This window comes from Gasterosteus aculeatus, chromosome 4, assembly GCF_964276395.1.
Source record: "Gasterosteus aculeatus chromosome 4, fGasAcu3.hap1.1, whole genome shotgun sequence".
NCBI classification, from domain to species: domain Eukaryota; kingdom Metazoa; phylum Chordata; class Actinopteri; order Perciformes; family Gasterosteidae; genus Gasterosteus; species Gasterosteus aculeatus.
This window is the reverse complement of record NC_135691.1, coordinates 10398578-10421978: the sequence shown is the minus strand read 5'-3', so window position 1 is coordinate 10421978 and position 23401 is coordinate 10398578. Positions and strand designations below refer to the sequence as shown.

General features: G+C 43.5%; 2 protein-coding genes across 7 annotated transcripts; both read left to right on the top strand.

Moving 5' to 3' along the window:
* The first annotated feature begins 639 nt into the window (after positions 1-639).
* On the top strand, positions 640-8826 carry LOC120817402 (eukaryotic peptide chain release factor subunit 1). 4 transcript variants are annotated; one of them, XM_040173600.2, is made up of 11 exons: positions 640-823; positions 1190-1300; positions 2511-2686; positions 4643-4782; positions 4876-5014; positions 5144-5334; positions 6201-6330; positions 6432-6605; positions 6712-6776; positions 6858-7005; positions 8083-8826. In XM_040173600.2, exons 2-11 carry the CDS (start codon positions 1215-1217, stop codon positions 8163-8165), a joined length of 1332 nt encoding a protein of 443 aa, XP_040029534.1. In that variant the 5' UTR covers positions 640-823; positions 1190-1214; the 3' UTR covers positions 8166-8826. The 4 variants fall into 4 exon arrangements, with proteins under 4 accessions (XP_040029534.1, XP_040029536.1, XP_040029535.1 ...); XM_040173602.2 differs by having other exon boundaries at positions 647-819; XM_040173601.2 differs by having other exon boundaries at positions 647-1087.
* Positions 8827-10105: 1279 nt separating this feature from the next.
* fbxw11a (F-box and WD repeat domain containing 11a) lies at positions 10106-22633 on the top strand. 3 transcript variants are annotated; one of them, XM_078101306.1, is made up of 14 exons: positions 10154-10304; positions 12530-12634; positions 14458-14526; positions 14772-14991; positions 15353-15539; positions 15712-15802; positions 16495-16632; positions 18026-18144; positions 19092-19341; positions 19560-19678; positions 19879-19989; positions 20065-20143; positions 21006-21170; positions 21345-22633. In XM_078101306.1, the coding sequence occupies exons 1-13, from the start codon at positions 10266-10268 to the stop codon at positions 21165-21167; spliced, it is 1689 nt and encodes a 562-aa protein (XP_077957432.1). In that variant the 5' UTR covers positions 10154-10265; the 3' UTR covers positions 21168-21170; positions 21345-22633. The 3 variants fall into 3 exon arrangements, with proteins under 3 accessions (XP_077957433.1, XP_077957432.1, XP_077957434.1); XM_078101307.1 differs by lacking the exon at positions 12530-12634 and having other exon boundaries at positions 10106-10304; XM_078101308.1 differs by lacking the exons at positions 10154-10304; positions 12530-12634 and adding an exon at positions 10502-10568.
* Positions 22634-23401: the final 768 nt, after the last annotated feature.

The window sequence follows — 23401 nt, the reverse complement described above, 5'->3', positions numbered from 1 at the left end:
AAACCTAAATCCTGACGTCATGTTTTTTACTTCAATTAAATTGTTAAACAATACCTCTGACATGTTTTTACTCACTGCTGGTTTGTAAAGGTCAAAGGTTTCTCTCATTGCACAGTATTTAAGCCCAGTGTTTGTCGAAATTTAAATAAGCAGGAAAGAATTGAAAAACAAAGAGAACTAGTAAACTTACTATTTCAGGACCCTAGCATGATAAATACATGTTATTATAATAATTATCTTTATTTGCGTACAGATTTTTTAAGTATTGTATAACAAAAAAAAGACAGCCGATGTGTGCTTGAGTTTATCAGAACAACACGTTCATGAAGCGGCCAGCAGATGTCCCTCTTCACAGTGGATATAATAAGACATAATAAGTTTGCCAACACAAGTATGACAATATAATACGTAGGTTATGAAGCCCCTGAAGTCTTCAGCTAAAGTCCAAACCATTAGAAGTAGCTTTAAATGTCATGTGGCACGACTCGTTCATTCGCATCACACTAACTTCAACTCCCACGATCCACATTCAATGACGTCCACCCGACCTCTAAGGCTGCACGTTTTTTTTTTTATTAGCTCCTGTCCAATCGCCGCCTCCCTCGTATGATTGACGTACGCTGTTATTGGTTACTATGCGGTTTCCAGGAAGTGAACGCTACAATTCAAACCACCTCCCACATGTGAGCTCTGTCGTTAGCACCACGCGTAGCGTGTGGAGGGAGAGAGAAACCGGTCGCGAAAGGCAACGTCACTCCTCGGACCCACCGATTCGACGTAGCGCAGCGGACAGTGGATAGTGGAGCGGCGTTGTCCGAGGCAGGTACCGTACCTGTTCCTACTTCACCCGACAAACACGCCACGCATAAAAATCGGACATTTGGTTTCTAGGAGAACAAGGGTGTGTGTGGGGGGGAAAGTAGGTCGTATTAGATAAGAACAGGGTGGACGCTAGGGCCTGGCAGAAAAAGTAGGCCTGCTATTCTCCTCGTGCTGTACTGAGCGGCACAACCCGGGAAGGGTCTTTTCCAGCCCGGTCAGTACTGGTCAGGTGCCTTAACGGACACCTCGCCACTAGGTCGGACAGGTACCTAGTCCTGCTGAATTTGACAAATATTTCGGCAGACCGTGAATTTCGATCGATTCATTTAATAACAGGTTCGCGCGTATGTTTTTCTTTTCTTTTCAGGTGCTGAAGAGATTACAGCAGAAAGATGGCGGACGACCCCAGCGCGGCGGACAGGAACGTGGAGATATGGAAAATCAAGAAGCTGATTAAAAGTTTGGAAGCCGCCCGCGGGTAAGGAACCGGTTGTCGCCGCGAGGGGATGCCGTCACGGTGACAACTTTGCCCGGCGATGGTGTGAATGTTGACCGCTGCAACAGCTGGAGATCTGGCAAACGGGGCCGATTTTGGGAGGGGTAGCCTTAGCATAGCTAACTTAGCTTGCCGCCGCTATTTTTGCTAGCTCTGCTAAATGCTAACCCCCAACTCCTATCGCATTTCGCCGGAAATGTTGTGTTCATTTGGACGAGTACACGTGTCGCCTCTGCCTTTGTCATGTGTGACATTGTGGGGAATGTTGCCAAAAGTCCCCCTAAGTAGCAGCCATTTGGTCGATGTTTGCTCTCGAGACCCGCTAATAGACGTCATCTCTGGAAAGAGGCCGCCATGGGTGTCTTTTAACAAGAAAGCACGCTGACGAGGCCGGCTAGCTTACTGTTGTACGTTTTTTTTTTATTCTGTGTAATCCCTCCACACCTTTTTTAAATGACTCTTGCCTTTCGTTTCCTCGTTGATTACCCGGGCTTCCTAATTCCCCGAAGGATCCATGATGTTAAAGCTAACGTTGCCTCATGGTGAAGCCGGCTGTTTAGCCCTTCGCTCAAACTCTACCGGCAACACAATCGTCGGTTGAGGCTCTTGTCTGACAACTGGCTCGCCGGTGGGCACGTTGTGTAATAAGTACACCGGCGTGTAAAACGGCTCGTCGTCTAGTGTTGCGTACGATCTGCTGTCCTGCGCTCCACCGCCTGCCGTGTCACACACGGTTCACCGTTTGCCCCACATTGATCCAGCTGTTGCTACCTGCCCGTGTGTGTGTGTGTGCGTGTGCGCGCGCCCGGTGTCAGCCTGTGCTGGTAGGCTTTGTCTTTTGACTGGCAATGAAAGGAGTGTATAGTAGTCTGACTGCTACAGTCCCCGGCTTCAAGGGCAGATATTGTGTACCGTGCCGTTTGCCCCTCAAATTTTCTTTTGCAAAGGAAGTTTGTTATGTTTATAAAATGTTATATGAGCACGATGCTGTGTTTTCGTGATTGTAGTAAAACAAGCTGATGGATGTTCTAGTTCCAAAGAACTAACATTGACATCAGTGTTATCCGTACTCTCTATCAGCAGTGATGGGATTGTCTTGTGGTGTTTATGCTGGTAAACAGCACTTATGTTTATATCGAGTCGTGTGTGTTAATCGTATGCACTAACATCAAAACCTTTGCTCTTTTTCTAGTAATGGCACCAGTATGATCTCACTGATCATCCCTCCCAAGGACCAGATTTCTAGAGTGGCCAAGATGTTGGCTGATGAGTTTGGCACCGCTTCCAACATTAAGAGCCGAGTCAACAGGCTCTCTGTTCTTGGGGCCATCACCTCTGTACAGCAAAGACTAAAACTCTACAACAAGGGTATGTCAAGCAATGGAATTCAAATAAAATACTGACGATTCACATGTGACTTACTCTTTCAGGGGCAGTTGTACAGAATGAACTCCTCCCAGAAAAGGCCAAATAGATAATCAGATCGAGTGTGTAATCACCGTTCGGTCATATGTTATTGATGCAAAGATATAGTTTGAGTGGGTGTGACAAAGGCTGCTCAATACGTATAGATAACAGCGGCTCAGATGAATGCACATGAACAAATGTTCTGTGGTTCTAGACTGAACGGGAAGTTGTATAAATGTTATTGTCCAATATCTTTGCCTCTTTACACTAGGATTGTCACGATACCAAAATTATGACTTCGATACTATACCTGCCAAAATATTATGGTACCCGATACTTACGATACGATACCACAAATAGGATAATGGAATATATTTATCTATGATAGTAATAAATAAAACATCTGTAAGGTTCCTTTTTTACCTGGTATCTGTTTGGCTGTCTGTGGGATGAACAATGCTTTATTTACTTGCATAGTTTGATATTCTCACATTCATATTTCCTTAACTAAAATTAAAAAGGATTAGGTGAAGATCCAGCCTCAGGCTCCACTAGCATGTAGCCTATTGCATCAAGTGTGTATTATTTGGTACAATTTTCTGTGCATTCTGACCTGATGATCATATAGGCCCACATGAGTGAAATTGTAGGTTATTTTGCATTTATATATTTCTGCTGGACTATTCAGGAACTTATTTGGGGTCTTGCTTTACCTTGTGTTGCTTGATGTTTGACTGTGTTAAGAAAGTTGTTGTCAAGCTAGCCAACAAAGCTACAGGGCTGCCAACTCTCACGGTTTCCCTGTGTGACACACGTGTTTCCATGTTTTCACACACACCCACGCCACACATCCAATTTATTACGCAAAAAAAAAAGTGTGCTGGTTCATCTAAACGGCGCATCTATAACCCGATTCGCTGCACGTAGCGTAACTTACACCCTCTGTCAGCCGTAGCTTCACCCCCAACGTCTCACTCCAAGGTTTAGTGAAAAGTATCCCTATAACATTACAAAAAAGCCGACTCGAGAGCACTTAATACTAGCATCAATATGCAAGCGTTTTCTACCAACCTTGCTAACATTGCTAACGAGATGTCTGCTAGCGGCTAAACTTACTTTGTTTATGACAAACTAGCAAGTTAACAATTTTCCAAACACAGTCAAACATCAAGCAAGTGCAACACAAGACAAAGCGGACGTCCTCTTATATCCAGACATTTCCTCTTTTCGAGACCTAAAAAATGCGTCCGGGTTGAAGAGGACGTCTGGTCACCCGAGCTAAGCTAGGCTAAGGCTAATCGTGTTAGGCTGTATATGCGTGAGCAGTCTGCTACATGAGGGCGCGTCTCCCCTGATAACTTGCATGTGTGAGAGCTGCGCACTCAATGTGTGCAGGCAGCCTGACACGGAGCGGAACAGTGAGTGCGCTCCCAATTGCATGCTTTTTTTAAAGTACCGGTACTAAAAATATTCAAAACCGTATTGTTTTCAACGTGCGGGTACCGCGATACCTTTCTAGTACCAGTACCGTGCAATGCTACTTTACACATAGTTATGTTATACAATGCACCTTCATAAACTGTCTGATCACCTAGTAAACAAGATTGCAGTGTTTCTGGAATAAGACAGTGTCATAATCTCATTGAACTGTGAAATATTTTTGCTGTATGCATGAGAGAAGGGTAGCTTTACCCCTCGGTAATGTGCATACATCACGTAATAGAAATTGCATGAACCAAACTTTGCATATTCTCTCACGGTATTTTGTGGTATTGCATAACCTCCAATGGAGCCCCTGTAGTGACATATTTGAGAAAGCTCTGATGCTGGCTCTCCTCTCTAGGAACTCTGCATTGTGAAATACATTAAAAACCTGATAGTTGTCTCACCTATCCCCTGACCTTTGTGTATTTCCAGTGCCACCGAATGGTTTGGTTGTGTACTGTGGCACCATTGTGACAGAAGAAGGGAAGGAGAAGAAAGTCAATATCGACTTTGAGCCTTTTAAGCCAATTAACACCTCCTTGTACCTCTGCGACAACAAGTTCCACACCGAGGTGAGGGCGTTCGCTTGATCTCTCACCTTCTATAGTCCACTTGTGTTGTTTCACATTCTCATTATCTGTTCTTTTCAAACATTTCCCCAACAGGCATTGACAGCCCTGCTCTCCGATGACAGTAAATTTGGCTTTATTGTGATTGACGGTAGTGGTGCGCTGTTTGGCACATTGCAGGGCAACACCAGGGAGGTGCTGCACAAGTTCACTGTGGATCTTCCCAAGAAGCACGGTACTGACCGACTATAATGACACAACACTGCCATTATTGGTATTGTTAACTTCACAGGAGGGAGCAGACGTACTGTGAGACTTCATTTCTACCTGTAAATGTTTAATTTGAATTTGCTCTTTCTTTCAGGCAGAGGGGGGCAGTCTGCGCTACGTTTTGCGCGTCTCAGAATGGAGAAGAGACACAACTATGTGAGGAAGGTGGCCGAGACAGCGGTCCAGCTCTTTGTGTCCAATGACAAAGTTAACGTTGCAGGAATGGTCTTGGCTGGCTCTGCTGACTTTAAGACCGAGCTCAGCCAGTCGGACATGTTCGACCCAGTAAGTTTGTCTGTTTTTATTAAAACAATACAGATTTTAAAAAGGGTTTTACTATGTAATATACGTAAGTATATTCAGAAACTAGACGCCCAATCAATATGGGTTCTAAGTTTACTGTGGGCCAAATATACCAAAAAAACACATTTGTCCTATTAGTAAATAATGCTGTAATATAATTAAAATACGCAATTAAAACAGATCCTGTAAAACTTGTGACACTGGAAGCACCACCTGAACACATGTAACACATATGTATATATATATATATGTATATATATATATATATATATATATATACTGAACCCTCTTAATAGAAAAGGCAAAGTGAGGAATTTGCATGCTGTAAATAAATTCCCTCTGAATGAACTCTGTAACTGGTGTTGGTCCTAGTAGTTTATCCCTACTTCTAATCAGTCTATGAAATGTTGTGGATACAAGTACATTAGAGTACCAACCTAAACCTTCTTTCCCCTCACACTGAACAGAACTGAAAATAATATCTGATCGTCATCAACATCAGACATGTTTGAAAATGTTCCCAGACTTCTATTATCAGCTCTGGGCAGCAGTTCTTAGTGTGAACTCGACCCACACTGAGTTGGATTTGTAACACTGGTAGTTTTCCAGTTATCCTGCCTCGTCTTTTGTGGAAACAAAGCCTAATTTTTGGATATTATCTGCATACTTCTATTCGTGGCCATTACAATATACCCCATGTTAACGACTTTGTGAAAATACCAACATTTAGTTGCAAGGTTTGCTGACTAAGCGTCTGTATTTAACGTGTGCTTCTATGCATGTTATGCCACATCTGTAGGTGGATTATTCTAGTGTTTAACTTTTGTGTATGTGCCTTTTTTCTACAGAGGTTACAGGCCAAGGTTTTAAAGCTGGTGGACATCTCCTATGGAGGAGAGAATGGTTTCAACCAGGCCATTGAGCTCTCAGCAGAGGTTCTCTCTAATGTCAAATTCATCCAGGAGAAGAAGCTCATAGGTGAGTCGTCCTGTTGACACATTCGAACGACCGTTTGAACACGTCATCAGCGATGGTTTATGAAAACCAGAGCTTTTCTTAATGGTCGTCCCTCTCCGCAGGAAGGTACTTTGATGAGATTAGCCAGGACACGGGGAAGTACTGTTTTGGTGTGGAGGACACTCTCAAAGCCCTGGAGATGGGAGCGGTGGAGATCCTCATAGTCTACGAGAACTTAGACACCATGCGTTACATTCTACGTGTACATGGGGCAGAGAGCAACGGACTTGAGAACGGTACACGAACCACAAACCTCACATCTACCATTGCTGAGAAACGGGAATATATTGAGATGAAATACTGTCGTGCAATTTCCTTCATGTCTGTCCCTTGTTTTTCCAGATGAGAAAACTTTGTACTTGACGCCAGAGCAGGAGAAAGACAAGTCTCACTTCACAGACAAGGAGGTAAGCGCTTCACTCCCTGTGAATGAAGATGGACGTCACCCATCGTCCCATGCGCTGCTGACTCTCTGATTGTTTTTCTAGACGGGGCAGGAACATGAATTGCTAGAGAGCATGCCGCTGCTGGAGTGGTTTGCCAACAACTACAAGAAATTTGGAGCCACGCTGGAGATAGTCACAGACAAGAGCCAGGAGGGGTCCCAGTTCGTGAAGGGCTTTGGAGGCATTGGGGGTGAGTGCGCTGTTCTTTACAATTTTAGGTTCTTTACGGTTTAGGGCCGTGAGGAGGAATGGAAGATGTGTGTGGTTCAGTTCTGTGACTTACCCTTCTTACTTTTGCTTTCTGCGTGTAGGAAACAAGCCGCTCTATAGTTGGCCACATAACCGCTTATGCTGCTCCACCCAAAGTCAATTTTATGCTGAAGTCTACAACAATCAAGACATTGAGAGCTGGGGACATATGATTGCAAGAATTTCACAGGCTATTAATAATTATTTGCTTAGCTCCATCAACTCGACACTATAACATATGCATAGTGGGTCGTGGCTCGGAGTAATCTGACTTAATTGATTTCATCCACAATAAAGGATCTATACAAACATTTGATTGTTTGAAGTGTGACGTTATCAGACGCCAGCGCCACAACACGCATTATGGCCGATGTCCTGATGGCATATTTTACTGAATATTTGCAGATAACAATAGTAAAACTTTATTTCAAAGTGATTTGCTACGGTAAACCTTAATGGATCTGCAGGATTAAGGTCCGTCTGTCTTATCGGTATGGATCACAGCTAGAAAACGTACAGTCTTTCTCTATTTTCTATTTTATATATAGTCATGGCTAACTCCACAGCCGATTAAAGAAAAAGACTCCTTCTTTTAGGATACTTGATGTGGATTGTGATGTCCCTATGGAGGGGAACTACAAATGATTCATGTTATCAATAAATTGCTAGTCTTTACTGTAGTGTTTGAATTGTTGTAACTTTAAGAATTAGAGTGAATCATAAGTATTTTTTTTCCATGGTGCCATGCTATGGGTAAGACAGTTTCATGCTGATTGCAGGAAAAGGCTTTAACGGGTGTGAAATTGTGGGATCCACTTAGTAGTTCACTGTAAATTTCCTCCTAATCCTAAAAATATGTGTTTTAGGGCTTTTTGGATAGAAATACTGCCGGTCAAATAGCCAAGGGGGCGATTAGCTTATCCTAATATGAATTCTTCCTTTGATGCTGCCGCAATCTAATCAAACATGAGAAACTTGTCAGTCAACCCGTTACCTTTCTCCTGTTTGTGTTCCTCAGGTATCTTGCGGTACAGGGTGGACTTCCAGGGCATGGAGTACCAAGGAGAGGACGATGAGTTCTTTGATTTGGATGACTACTAGGTAGTCAGGGACTGATATTTGGAGAAAAACAGCAAAGGAGTGAATGAAGAAATGAGGATAGAAAAATGACACCTCTCTTGCAGCAAGTGAGAGGTGCAACCGGGTTGAGCATATATGACGGACACACCTTCCAATTTACCTGTTGCATACACAAACTTGCGCCTACATTTCATCTGTACACTCAACAAAATGCATCACACAGGCTGAAGAGGAGTAAGAATTTCTTTCATCCAGAGAGGGAGAAAAGCCCTTCCTGAATAAATCCCTGCCTTAGAGTGCTGGTTCCTTCCCCTAGTTGGATTGGACTTGACTCATTTTGTTCATTTTTTTTTTTTTTTTTCTCCTCCCCTCCATTTTGAATGAACACAACAGCAAGTTCCCAGAGTCCTCTCTGCCCCCAACCCGGTCTAAAGAAGAACTTTGGACTCACTTCTCATATAGAAAATATATTTTCCTTTCTTGCCTCATGTCCCTACCCTCTCGCTCTCTTCTCCCTTCAACGCTTTCTCTTTGTCTCATTTTTTTTTTTCACCCTTTTTTGCATTTCATTTTTTTACTGGTGACTGCTGCTGTTGTATTTTATGAGAGTGGGGGATTTTTTTTACCTGGGTTTCTGTAGAGAAAGGGGGACAAAGTATTAAATTTGAACTGCTGAAAACCATTGCTACCTCCTCATCTGCTGTGGTCTCAATCTTGTGCTGTCTGTCCTATTCCTGGGAACGACAATCTTTTGCTTTTCTAAAATTCAAATGAATATTTTTATAGTCCTGTGTGATTGAAAAGTATACATAAGTGCTTTTGTTAAGTTGTTTTAATCAGGCTCCACTTCCCTATGTTTAAATTTTATTTTAAGTTGTGAAAGATGTTTTTTGCATTGTCTTGGTATTCATCATTGTATACCATGACATAAGGAGATGAGATCTATTTTAACCTCACCTTAAATTTTTCAACAATCAATTACAAAATTCCGACAGACGTGTTTGATTTCTTTTCAAAATGAATCTCCCACCCCTACAATCAGGAATTCATTGAAGGAGTGCATGTGTTAATGCATTGTTGCTATTTTATGTGATGTGTTGCTCATCTAGAGAAAATTGGGTTTTCTTGCTTCTATTTGGGTCATAAGATGGGGGGGGGTTCATTAATGACCCCTGAAAGTGGCGAAGACAGAACTCCCCAAAGAGGTGTTAAAGAATGGCCTCTCGCAACACGCAAAAACTCATCAGTTCACAACATAATCCAAGGGAATCAATATATTACGGAGCTTGTGTCAAAGAACTCTTAGTTTAGGCACCGATCGTAAAGGAAGGAAACAGATCCTGCCAATCGTAGCCCTAAAATACGCCCTGTGGCATTTCCATACCAGTTATGAACATTTCGTTTGAATAACATAAGCACTCAATTGACCAGCCATGTTGTTTTTGAGTGAATTAAGCAAAAGTGTTCCAGTTCAAGTAGGGCCTGAATTTCTGGGCTTCTGGATTTAGCGTTATTGTCTGAAGTGAAAGATGTTGCTGCTTTTTGCAGGACGCTTTTGGTGTAACTATTTGGTCATGTTTAGTCCTCTCTTAATTCATCCAATAGGATGAAAATGAACTGAACCAACCTGGGTCTGGTATTTTATTCGTCAATGCCATCACAAACCTGCAGGGAAACGGCCTTGAGTACTTACTATTTTAAAGAGCCATATTTTAAATTACATTTTCCAGTATTGCCCCAACACTAACATCCTGTAGCATATTACAGCAAAACTACACGGATGATTGGTTTTTGCCTTGGTGTGTTCCACTTCAGGATGGCAACAGCATCTTCATCCATTTGCCCTTTTGTTTGTGGGAGTCACCGGGGAAGCCTTAGTAGCATCGCGAGCCAATCAATAAAAAGCAAAGCTATCAAATCCCTCCCCCTTCGACGAGATATGTCCAATCAGCGCATTTTTCAATGCATGGGCGTGACCCATTTTCCCCCCACCCACCCCTTTGACACTGCCCCACCAAAGCCGTGTGGTTGAGCGAAGTGAATGACGTCTCTGCATTTGCGGGCCGCCGACGCAGGGCTGGGTTTCCATTTTCACAGCGAGTTTCGGGGGGGATCGTCAACATGGAGCCGGAGATGGAGGACAAACCGTTGGAATTGATGGTAGGATTATTTTCGTTATGGCAACCCGGACGCCCCAAAGTGTTCGGTATCACTCTGAAACCGGGAGAGGCGCCGACGCTCGATTCGACGGCCGGAACGGGCTGAAGCGGCTCGTCGGGAGAGGTGGCGGTGGTGGAGGAGAAAGGAGGGAGGAGGGGCGGGCGGGCGACCAGAAAACAGAGGGAGGGCCTGAAATTATCGATACATTTTCTTGAGAATACTCTGCATTTGGGCCGGAATAACAACCGAGACCTTCACCCCCAGGTCTGACGTGACGCGTGAATTTTTGGGTGACACCGGTAAAGCGCGGGGGAAGTGAAAACGGCCGTGTTCGGTCGTCGGCCGGAGACAGCCGAGGATTCTCGGGGCAGCGTTCACTGCGGTGACGCTGCGCCACTTTAACTGGGCCCTGTTCGCTATTTAGCCGTCCAGCTAACACCGGCTACAAGGCGATGAACCACGTACATTTGGTAGTATGTTGTTTTATGTTAAGTAGACGACATTTGAATATATGTGTGTAACAGTTAAATAGGTCTAATGCTACTATGCGTGTCGCTATGATCGCAATGATGCGCGAGTCCTCTGTTTATATTTCCAAAGTGCGTAGAAGGAAGTGTATTGTTTTTTCATTCACATAGCGTTACCACGATTAGCGAGGTAGCAATTAGCTTAACAGATAGCATGCTAAAGAAATGCTAGTTACACTTGACTTGCATTACCACACAAAAACAGTCAGTTCGGCAATGTGGCACACGCTGTTTTAATAACCAGAAACACAACCCGTACACACAGTATCACATTCCTCAATAGACTGGTCAGTTTCGGAGGATAAATTACATCGTTTTCTTGTGAGGTGGTAAGGTATCTAGATACTATAGCACGCTAGGCTAACGTTAGCTTGGTAATAGGCAACGTTACTATTACCGGGGTCAAAGTGGTCCAAGAGAATACTCTTACGCTAAGAAAAGGCGTTGATGTCTATTGTTCATGAATTTAGACGAGGACAGTCTCACGCTCGTTTGGCGCTTTACTCCAGATTGTTTAGGGTGTTATGAGAAAATGGATCAGATGTCTTCAGGATCCCAGAGCATTTTGTTTTGCCAATATTTGTCAAAGGGTCTTGTCCACATTCGATGCAGACGTTTATAGACCCCGAATAACCATTGTTGAGAGAAATGAACTGCCAGTAAAGTGAGTGAAAATACCTTTTTGATAAAACAAAGTAATGGAGGAGTAGTGGAAGACCAACAGACAGACGCAGAAAAATAAAAATATGATGCCATTTAATAAAGGTGCCAGTTTTCGAATCTTTAATTGGTTGTTTATAAGTTGTCTTCTAGAAGTTTAGATGAATGCTGAGATTATGAAAACAACATAAATGTAACCCATTGCTTACTTTGTCACTGAATATAAAAATGGAGTTAGTGTTTTATGTAGTATATTAGACAAGATCACATACTGTACATGGCCGACATAAATACAGAGTTTATACATCATCTCTTCTTCTCCCTGAAGAATGATTACACATATTAAAGGTGTGTAGGGTTGTAATCTTATGTAAACATTTTTTAATTTTCTTTCTGGTTTGTGTCTGGCAATTCATTCTTTTATTTTTTGTTTCCGTCTTCTTCACTATCCTCTCATCAGAGTGGGCCTGGCAGAGCAGTGGGTGGTGTTTCTGTCAAAAACAAGAATGACAATATTGACAATTACTCCCATTGCCCCGTCCTCTCCTCTACCTCCCCACCCAGTTCGTGTCTAATAATGCTTCTGTGTGTCTGTTTATCAGTCTGTATCTCGTGTGTGATGGAGTGTGTGTTCCTGCGCTCACTGTGCCAATGTGTGTGTAGCTCTAATACTGGTTTTTCCCCTTACTATCCCCCCACCTCCTCCCCTCTTCTCTCCTCACCCTTAATGGTTACACACCTACCTCCTCTCAATTTCAAATCAAACCTTTTTTTTATTTTGGATTTCCTTTCATTATTTCTGGATGTTCCCAACACTTTCGCACTCCACCTTTTCTGTTCCTCACCACTTCCATTCACATACCCATTCATTGATCCATTCACTCACCTTGTGTTTTGTTTGCTCCTCCCAACTTCCCTCATAAAACCTCCCTCCCCTTCTCCTTTTCTTCCCATCTCTGGTCTCTTGCTCTTCTCTTCCTCCCTCAACCTGTGCGCTACGTCCTCCTCCCTTCCTCCCTCCCTCTCTCTCTCACACAGTGCTCTGTGCCTCGCTCTCTCTGGCTGGGCTGCTCCTCGGTGGCTGAGAGTTTGTGTGCACTCAGGTGCCTGCAGAGCATCCCCTCCACCCGGGCTCACAACCAGGTTCTGCCTCTCTCCTCTTAATTCTGCTGCTCTTCCTCTTCTCCCTTCCCTTCCTTGCCATCTACTCCCCCACCCCCCCCCTTTCACTTTTCTTTGCGCACTCCACGTGACTCCTCATGCCACCTTGGTGCAGACAGCGCCCCCTCACCACCTCACCCTCCTACCTCCTCACCTTCCGTTGTCCTTTCCTCTCTGTTTGAAGCACACTGCTCTCCGGTTCTTCTCTGGTGTGTCCTTAACTCTCTCTCCTGGAGACATTTTGTTTAGCGTCACAAACTATAATTTATTTCCATATGATTATGTCAAATCACAGTTCTTGCATCTAAATTAGGACCCAGAATGCTTAAAAAGTCTAAATGTGACTGTGCCGTGTAATCTGAAAACTACAATCTATTTGACAAGTAGTCTTATTTCCAAAGTAATCTGAAGTGCGTGGAGTATGGACGCAGTGGTTACCAGAGAATAACCCCACAATGCCGAGTAGCATCTGATCACCTTCTACCTGGAGGTGTAAGGGGCCGCGGTGGGGGGGGCTGGGTTTTCTTCAAGCTCTGAGCGGCTACATGCTTGCTTGCCTGCCTGCCTGCCTGGCCAAACCTGATCTGTCTCTCTTTATTTCTCCTCCTTTATTCTCTTCCGCTCTGCATGATCATCAACACCAGCAAGCCCATCCTTGGCTTCGTGTCCTGTCTGCTGTGGCTCTGGTACTGGACCGTTTGTGTGGTTGCATTATGGCCAATCCCTGATGCCCTGTTGGTTTTTTCATCCAAAAGTAGCCGCATCACACGGTTAAATGGACAACAATACTGATCAAAGCGTGGAACAGGCTGGGGTTTTACTTTTTAGAAAGAATAGCCAGCTAAATAGTCATCATTTCTTTACGATAGACCCCAGGTTTGGCCTGCCAATGGCAACCCTTGGGTCTCTAGCAAGATGAGCCTTGATTCTATCCCAGGTAAAGGACACGTGCTCCCCATTTCCCTAAATAAGTTCAACAGATCTGCAAAGAGAGAAGATAGCTTTTCTAGAACTTAGAACTGGGCTTGCAAATAAAATAAACTATATATCCTTCACTGCTTGCTGTGTTTCATATTTAGATTTGTGCTTGTTTTGTTAATTCGTGAAGCGTTAATGGTGTGTCTTTGTCTTTTTACTTTGGGAATATGTTTCGTTTTGGTTGGAGGTGGTCTCCAAACATCCACCAACCAAAAACATTACAAGAGAAGTCCCCTAAGATCATAGGTCTCCTTGTTGGTTCATTTTGCAACCTGACTATTCATTCACATGTTGTTGTTATTATAATTTAAATGTTAAGAGCCAGGTTAAATGGTTTGTATCTCCCTATTGCGGTCAATAACTGACCCTTTGTTTTGACTCTTAAGTCTATGTGGGACCCTTGTGCTGCTTGATGAATGGGGGACATCTGCTTGCCTCCCCGTTCTTTTGTTCTTATGATTGTTTGTTTATACCATGAGACCACTGTTGGATTTTGCCTTTATTACACTCATGCCTTAGCGGCTGGCAGTGACCAAGCCCAAGATGCTGGAGTTCAATTTCCTGTCCAGACTTCTTAGCCCACATCACAGACAAGCACTCCTTTTTGTTGCCGTGCTTAGTTTCTTTCACTTCATACGCGTGTGTGTGTGTGTGTGTACATGCACGGTTGTTTCTGCGTGCACACCCTTCCTTGGCTGTGTTTATGGCACTCTTGTGTCCAGCGCTGTCCACACCGCTTCCCTGGCTCCAACAGCGCCTTTCAACGAGGACGCAGAGACAATAAAGCTAACCTGCTCTTTGTCTTTGTCTTTGTCCTCCTTCTACAGAACATGTCAGGGATGGAGTCCCAGAACCTCGACCACGATCTGTCGCCAAAGAAGAACACAGTTCTCAAGGTGTGTGTACACGTGTGTGTGTGTGTGTGTGCGTGTGCGCGTGCACAAACCGCTTGGTGAGGCTTATAATATAATAAATTATTGACTTTTAATCTCTTATCAAGCGGCAGACGTCTTTTACTCAGCTTTAAACCTCGGCAATGACACGATAGAACTACTCTCGGGCCTCTTTTACAGGAAGCCCAAATGACGGGGATAGCGCTGATTCTACTGCATTAACTACATTCAAACATTGGTTTGTACAGCTTAATAACGGCCCTGTCGTCGGGTCCCGCAAGCGGCCGTCAGAGGGGAACTACGAGAAAGAGAAGGAACACTGCATCGCCCTGTTTGACCAGTGGTCGGAGGCCGACCAGGTGGAGTTTGTCGAGCGCCTGATCTCCCGTATGTGCCACTACCAGCACGGCCACATCAACTCCTACCTCAAACCCATGCTGCAGAGGGACTTTATCACTGCGCTGCCAGGTACACAAATGGATATACACGCACTGTTCAGAAGAAGCTCCTCTTCCCTGTTCACTGTACAGTTGGGTGCAGGCGCAAGGATCATCATTTGCAGCGTACCTTGAAAAATGAAAATGCCCCGCCTGCTAAAAAGAGAATATTATTTAGGGATTTTTCTATTTATGTCTTTAATTGTAATTTAGAGCAAATTCGGCCTTCAAATGACCTAAACATATTGTTGGTTTTATTTATTTTTAAGCAAACTTTGGCCTTAAATACCGCTAAACATGGGTTACGATTTGAAATACATGAACCCCAAGTTTCAGATAAACCAACTAGATAAACGCACGCGCTCAGCCTCTTCTTTTCCCTCCCTTTTAAGCCCAAGGCTTGGATCACATAGCGGAGAACATCCTCTCTTTCCTGGATGCGCGCTCGCTGTGCTCAGCAGAGCTGGTGTGTAAGGAGTGGCAGAGGGTCATCTCTGAGGGTATGTTATGGAAGAAGCTCATCGAACGCATGGTCCGCACTGACCCGCTTTGGAAAGGCCTGTCCGAGAGACACCAGTGGTGAGGATGGACTTGGACCCATTTACACACGCACACACCGGTTTAGCAATCCTGAGCTATTTGATTTAGGATAACGGGGAGAAAGAAGTTTGTTCTATTAGTGTCTGTTAAAAAAAACAATCCCACTGCATAAAAAAAGCAGTTTTCATCCTCGTATTTTCCTTTTACCTAGGGAGAAATATTTGTTCAAGAACCGCACGTCAGAAGTCCCACCCAACTCCTACTACCACTCCCTTTATCCCAAGATCATCCAAGACATAGAGGTAAGCGACGGAGCTTTCATCTTTGCACCAGAGATATATATATATATATATATATATATATATATATTTTGTTGTTGTTGTTAAAAATATCCCTTGTTTGGGTTGCAGGAATAGAGCGTAGTATCTAGGCCTGCACTTAGAAGCGATTGGCTTGTACATAGAATTCTGAAAGGATAATAGTTTTTTACAATGCCTATATAAAGACCGTTTTAACTAACTCACTATCAGAAGTTTGTACAGGATCCTATTTATAAACACGAGCGCCGCCGCATTGAAGGACATAAGTGACAAGTTAATTTTAAATCCTTTTCCATGATTTACCAAAACGTGGAAGTCTGTTAGAGTACGGTTATGAATAGGGCTGTGTAAAATGCTTTTCTTGTCTTTGTAATGAGGTAAATAACATGGCTATCTAGTTAATTTAATAATAGAAAACGGCAGTCCTGTTCTACAAGTGGCTTCTGTTCTGCCGCTATATAGAAAATAAAACCTAGGGGGGAAACTCAACATTTGGAAGTATAAATGTTGCATTTCTGTTTTATTGACATGGCAAAGGTTAAAAAAAACACTTTCATGCTTTGATCAAATTACATATCGCACCAATCTGCTGGGCTGCTCAACTACAGTGCTTCTCTCTCTCTACTGGTTGCCTTCTGTGTGTCTCTTTAATGGTTTGTCCCCCTTTTCTCCAGACTATTGAGGCAAATTGGCGGTGTGGCAGACACAACTTGCAGCGGATTCAGTGTCGCTCAGAAAACAGTAAAGGGGTTTACTGTCTCCAGTACGATGACGACAAGATCATCAGTGGCCTTAGGGACAATTCCATCAAGGTGTGTATTGAGCATTAAGGGTTGTGACTTTACACACTTTATTGTTATCCGTTCAACACATTGGCTCCTCTTCTTGATCTTTCCTCCAGAACCACTGTATCATTTCTGTCCGTCTATTGTGAAATTGGCCCTCTCATCATTGTGGACAGTATATAAACATGTAGTGTACACAGAGCTCATGGGAACAAAAACCTGTTGTCTAGAATTACAGCCGGCCGGTCCCGTTTCTGTGCAACGGCTGAGCTGCAGGTGCGGCATTTGCCCAGATTTTGTGGTGTTTGACACATACGGAGGCACCATTTCCATCATGGACTGTAATCCTCATTAATAAGAACTAAAGTATCATGTTTAAAACTATTGTAACGGATAACTAGGCCATTTTAGCCGTTGATGTTCAAAAGAATAGTCCTTAACTTGTCCGTAATTTCTTTACTGAATTCCCTCATGCTCAATGAAAAAGAACTTCAATTTTATTTATTTTATACAGCCCAAATTTGCCTCCGAGGGCTTTACAATTCATACACATGCGACATCCGCCGTCCCCAAACCCTCACATCGGCACATGAAAAGTGCGAAAAAGGGTAAAAGAAGACATTTTAGGGAGAACGGCAGAGGAAGGGTCCGTCGCCTGCGATGGACAGAGTGCAATAGATGTATATGTATGTACAACAAATGCAATGCATATGACAGAAATGATCATCCATCTTTTTATTTCAATTTAATTTTTTTTCTCTCACAATGAGCGCCAACCTGAGGACGCTTGCTTCATACTTTGCTCAGTCTGGCAGCCGTAATGTTTGAGCAGGGCGGACAACCTCTCTGAGACGAGGGGTGCGGGAATAAAAAAACCCTGCACCATTGAGAACGCCCGGGCAACCTCTCCCCTCTAATGGGCTTTGTGATGCTCGTTATGATCGTGCCCGGCTACAATGTAAAGTTCAGGATGGACAAACGCTGACATTTACTAATTAACATCAATCCCATTAGTGCGCGTAAGCTACAGCTAGTTGGGAGGTTTCCGCGAGTTTGCCGAGAAATGTGCGTGTGGTTTGTGTGTTTTTGAGTTTCATCTTTCGCTCTGGCTCAGTACGGCAGACACTGAGGCAGAACACAAGTGATTTACAGGATAAAAAGGGCTCAGCTGCAAAGCTGCTGTGTGTTCAACTTATCTGTCTGCCCCGGAAGAGGAGGATTGAGACGATGAAGAGGAAGGGAAGAGTGAATGAGTCTTCTCATTGTGCTGCGGGAGGCTGGCTCACCCTAAGGCGCGAGCTGAAAGGTTCCGATCTGCACCGGTGGAATGAGGCAGAAACGCCGCTGTGACTTTTTACACTAACGTCTCCTCTTATTCGGTCTCCTCTTCCTGCTCCTGTCTCCTTTTCTGTCCCGATAGATCTGGGATAAGCAGTCTCTGGAGTGTCTGAAGATACTGACCGGTCACACGGGATCAGTGTTGTGTCTCCAGTATGACGAGAGGGTCATCGTCACCGGCTCCTCTGACTCGACTGTCAGGTATGTCGCGTTACTGTGTTTATAACGTCACTCCACCGCTGGCTTCTTATGGTAAACGCCTCTTCAAGCGATGTCAGGTCCTTCTTAGCTTCTTCAAATTCTTCCATAAAGTCAGTAGAGTTGATTTACAGCTGTACATTTAGAAAACACAGGACAATGTTATGCTTACAAACATAATAAATGTGCAGTTGTAGTTTCAACCCTCACATGAGGTCGACATTGCTTTACGCATACTGCCTATCATTTCAAACGCTGTGTTTATTGTTCATTTTCAATCGCAGTAATGGCCAGGCTATTACCTCGTTGTTTTTTGTTTTCTATCATCACTAGAGATGGTGGGATATGTTTTGGTTTTTTTAAACTTCTGTGTGTGTGTGTTTATGCTCGCTTGGTTACTACACACAGAAGCTAAACATTAAGTCTCTCATTACTTCAGACTTAGTTATTGGGTGGTATCCAAGGAAAATGTGACTTCACTTCCTTAGCAACAGCTTGACAAGCACTTTGCTTGTAGATTTTGTTGTCCTCTTTTCCAGTGTGTTGTACACGCATGAAGTTCAGACAGCATGTGTCGACTCTCGTTACTCCATCGCATAACTAATCAAAATAATTCTCCTGTCTTCTTTGTTTTTCTTTGCCGTTACGTTTATTTTCCACTCTCCATTCTCCAACTATCTTCTTTTGTATCGACAACTCTTCCATGTTTCCTCATCTAATTTTTCATTCCTACTCACCCCTTCCTCCTATCCCTTTTTTTTTTTCCACTCTTCTCTCCCCTTGGTAATTTATTCCCTCACACCGCTCCCTCTTATTCCACGTCCACATTTTTCCCTTCCTGCCTTTTCTTTTACGATCTGTCACATTGGCCCCCATCATACCGGCACCATGTCAATTCTCCCTCCTTCCGATCCTCCATCCTTCTCTTATTCGTCCCTCGTCCCCCGCAGGGTGTGGGAGGTCACTACGGGTGAGGTACTGAACACGCTGATCCACCACAACGAGGCGGTTCTTCACCTACGCTTCGCCAACGGATTGATGGTCACCTGCTCCAAGGACCGCTCGATCGCCGTCTGGGACATGGCCTCCCCGACTGACATCAGCCTACGCCGCGTCCTCGTGGGACACCGGGCTGCTGTCAATGTGGTCGACTTTGATGACAAATACATTGTGTCCGCCTCAGGGGACCGTACCATAAAGGTAAGGAGAGCGGCGCAGAGGGTTTCTAGACTAACGTTGCTCCTGGTAGTGGACTGCAGGGGGGAGTTGCACGATCCTTTCTGTTATTCCCTGAGTTTTCTAAGATTAAAATTAAGATGTCAAACTTGCCAGGAGGTTTCCAAGTGCTTGTTTGGTGAGCTGTACTCATCTGATTGAGTCCAGGCCAATGTTTCACAAAGCCTTCCCTGTTTTTGTAGGTATGGAGCACAAGTACCTGTGAGTTTGTGCGCACACTAAATGGTCATAAGAGAGGCATCGCCTGTCTACAGTACAGAGATCGCCTGGTGGTCAGCGGCTCATCGGACAACACAATCCGGTACATGTTTCCCTTGTATATTGTTGAACTGTAAACTGTTTATGTAAAAGTTATCTAAAATGATTGAAAAGACTGGCGTTTCGAACGTTTTCTCAAATGATAATAAACGCAGCCAGAATAAGCCTGTACTCAAATGTTAGTTCCAAATAATATTACAGTGCGTCGCCCTGTGTGTCGACTGAGGCTTCTCTTTTCTCTAGGTTATGGGATATAGAGTGTGGGGCGTGTTTGCGAGTGCTGGAAGGTCACGAGGAGCTGGTGCGTTGCATTCGCTTTGACAATAAAAGGATTGTCAGCGGTGCCTACGACGGGTCAGTTACACACACACACACACAGAGACAAAATGTTGTTTCCAATGCTGTGTTGACTCTTATTTCTCTCTGCAGCAAGATCAAGGTGTGGGACCTGCAGGCAGCCCTGGACCCAAGAGCCCCAGCCAGCACATTATGTCTGCGCACTCTAGTGGTGAGTTCCTTATGATTAAGCCTGCGTCAACATGGCGGACTGACGGGGATCGTGCTCATTGGTCTTCAACTGCAGGTCCTCAAGCCCTGCTGCAATTGGTCTGTGTAGTCAGGCGATGAATAACATTGCATCGACGTTAAAGTATTTTGTTCTTGCACATTTATTAAATACGCCTATAAAGCTATAAAAAGTAGTCTGATATGTTAAAACATGTATTAATCACAATTGTCACAATAGTTGAATCCAAAAAATGTAATGTAATAAAGTCAGTGTAGTTTCCCCAAAAGTATGTATGATGTGATAAAAGCGGATTATACAATAGGCATTATACAACTTTTCAAAAGATGTGTAGCATGACAAAAGATTTACACAGTACTTTGTCATAATGCGGTCCTTTAGGTCATAATGCTGTATTTGTAAGTTCATGACATGGTGACTAATAAGAAATTAAAAGTCATTAGTAACATTTCATTCATTAAAAAAGAAGAAATAAAATAATTTCATAACACTATTATGATATTGATTAAACCGATCTTAACCGTATAGGATTCAAATATGAAAGCGTACCGTCTGAATATATTAATTTTTAATGTCTGTAAAATAGTCACTTTGTTTCTTAAAAGCTTTCTTTTATGATGATAATTAAAGAATAGATCAGTCATTTAAGTGTTTTGTTACAATCAGCTAAGACTGATTCTTTAATGTATCTTTTGTGTTCAGTTTTCGTATAAACCATTCAGGGAGTTTATTAGTGGTCTTGTTTAATTCTAATGCATCACAAAGCGATGCACGCTGCATCTTATTGTGAGTCCACAACCTTCCTGCGTGGACGGTTTGACATAATGTCCTCTTGTGTTTCCAGGAGCACTCTGGCCGCGTGTTTCGTCTCCAGTTTGATGAGTTTCAGATCATCAGCAGTTCTCACGACGATACCATCCTGATCTGGGACTTCCTGAACGTCTCGACTAATGGCCAGTCGGAGGGACGGTCTCCCTCCCGCACCTACACTTACATTTCTAGATAGCAGGTACAAAGATCCCACACGTTCACATTTAGCTTAAATAGCCACCGTCCATCACACACGAGTGTGTATGTGTGCATAGTTAGAGAATCCTGTTGATGCCTGCTGAGAAGACCCTGGTGTGATTGTAGACTCTGTACCCCCCCCCCCCCCTCCTTTACCCCTCCTCCGCCCTCCCAGGTGGCACCATCCACTGCACCCTTTCTCGGAGGAGCCCAGGGCTGATTGGCCGATGGCTGCGTCCGTCATGGAAAAGAGCCCGTCTCTTCTCCTTCCTCCTCGTCATCCCTCTGTCCACCTCCCACACTGACCCCCCCCCCCCCCCACCGCCACATCCACCTCCCTGCCCGTTCTGGCAGACCCTTGAGCTTGTGCCCATTGCCTGCCAGTGCTGTCACATGCGCACGCACGCACACACAAACACACACACACTGGTCAACACAAGGATTCCCTTCTACAGAACCCACTCAACTCTCCAAAGAAGTTCACCCTGTACTACTAATTTATGTTTTCTAAAGTACACTAATGACAGTATTAACTAGACCTTATAGAAGTCACAGGTTCCCCTTTTCTCCCCTTGATACAAACGTAAAGCAGCTTTTGCTCTATATATGTGTGTGTTTGTGTAATATATACATTGTGTTATATTACACACACACACACGCACTCATACAGTCGCACAGTTGGACAGAGGATGACTGGAGCTGTGGTGCAGGAGACAGAGACTCTTTACTCGGCTCTAGGAAAGGAGGGAAGGATGGGACACGGAGGGAGTGAAGGAGGGAGAAATGTGTTTGAATGACTTCCCTGCTCCCTCTCACTCCCTCACACTCCTCCCTGTATCTCTCTAACCCGCCCCCTCCTCCCCTCCAAAGCCCTAACCCCCCCCTCCCCCCCAGAGATGCACACTCGCTTGGAGTATGGGGGCACACACACTCTAGTTTGAGTGAGTGTGTGTTTGTGTATGTGGACTTGTGAAACGGCAGAACGAGCAGAAGCGTCAAGACAGACAGACATGCATGTGAGGTTGCCTTGGATACAGCATCCTGGTAGACCTTTGCTTTTTTTTCTCTCTAACTCTTACTTTCTTACTGTTTTTTTTTTTTTTTTATTACTGTTATTTTCTCATTTTATTTGCGTATTTTGGTTCTTAGTACAAAAATCATACTAAGCGTAGTCCTTTCTCTCTCTCTCTCTCTCTCTCCCCCCCTCCGACTGCCTTTTCCTCATTCTTTCTTCAAACTTCGACCTATGTTCATCTGTCCCTTTCACCCCCCCCCTCCCCCATCATCTACGTGCTTGCTTTGGTTATGAGAGAAGCTGGAACTCAAGAGCTCAAATTTAGCTGTAAACGGAGTTGTCTTGTCAAAAATTGTGTTGTATATTAAAAATGATTTTTTAAAGAAAATGACCTTATTGTGAATAAAGTACTTGACAGTGGTGGAGTGTTGAGCCAACTGTAACATGAATGAGTTTGATGTCTGTCCTTGTCTGTGTGCATGTGTGGGTGGATTTGTGCTGTGCTGCTCTGACATGTAGAGAACCTCTGATTAGGCCTTAAATTTGTTACTTTTGTACACACATAAGGGACTCTATGGTCATGTGTCCCTCTGGCAAAGAGTCATTGTAATGTGTTTGTTTTTTTTCCTGAATTTTCTCAAGAAATCGTTTCTCATCTCAGTCATCAAGGAGTTGTAGTTTGTATTCTGTTTTATATATATTTTTTTTAAAGGCGTATACTATAATGACAAACAATAAGTGAGTACAGTGTCAAACAATGTTTGTATAGTATGTTATGAAAAGGCTAGAGTACAGTACGTCGGAAAAGGTTCTGGTAGAGTATATTGTGTCGTAAAAAGGCATATTATATCATGTTGAATAACGTAATATTTTTTAAATGTTTCAACACGCAAAACTAAAGTTGTCCTACAGATTGACACGCATAGAGAAAATGAAATGGTAATATTGGTGTATGTCTAAAAGTCATATTTATTCAACAAATATCTGATCCATAGAATAGTGTCAGTCAAAAAGTCAGCATGTAATTGAACTACAGGCAAAAAAATGTATATATATTTTTTTATTAATAATATACTAAGTGAAGTGTAATCGTACAGCAGGTTGAAGACATCCTAAAAGTCACAAAAAAAAAACAAAGGCAGAAATGTAATAGTATAGTGGTACAATACTTTGACTAAAGTAATACTGTCAAAAGGCACAGGTGTGTCATCAAGTCA

What these genes read in the sequence shown, in the direction of transcription:
- LOC120817402 (XM_040173600.2), top strand. Translation starts at nt 1,215, where the DNA reads ATGGCGGACGACCCCAGCGCGGCGGACAGGAACGTGGAGATATGGAAA. An exon ending in ACTAAAACTCTACAACAAGG is followed by an intron (nt 2,687 to 4,642) that starts GTATGTCAAGCA and finishes GTGTATTTCCAG; the next exon opens with TGCCACCGAATGGTTTGGTT. An exon ending in CCAGGAGAAGAAGCTCATAG is followed by an intron (nt 6,331 to 6,431) that starts GTGAGTCGTCCT and finishes CCCTCTCCGCAG; the next exon opens with GAAGGTACTTTGATGAGATT.
- fbxw11a (XM_078101306.1), top strand. Translation starts at nt 10,266, where the DNA reads ATGGAGCCGGAGATGGAGGACAAACCGTTGGAATTGATG. An exon ending in CAGGGGACCGTACCATAAAG is followed by an intron (nt 19,342 to 19,559) that starts GTAAGGAGAGCG and finishes CTGTTTTTGTAG; the next exon opens with GTATGGAGCACAAGTACCTG. An exon ending in TCATCGGACAACACAATCCG is followed by an intron (nt 19,679 to 19,878) that starts GTACATGTTTCC and finishes TCTTTTCTCTAG; the next exon opens with GTTATGGGATATAGAGTGTG.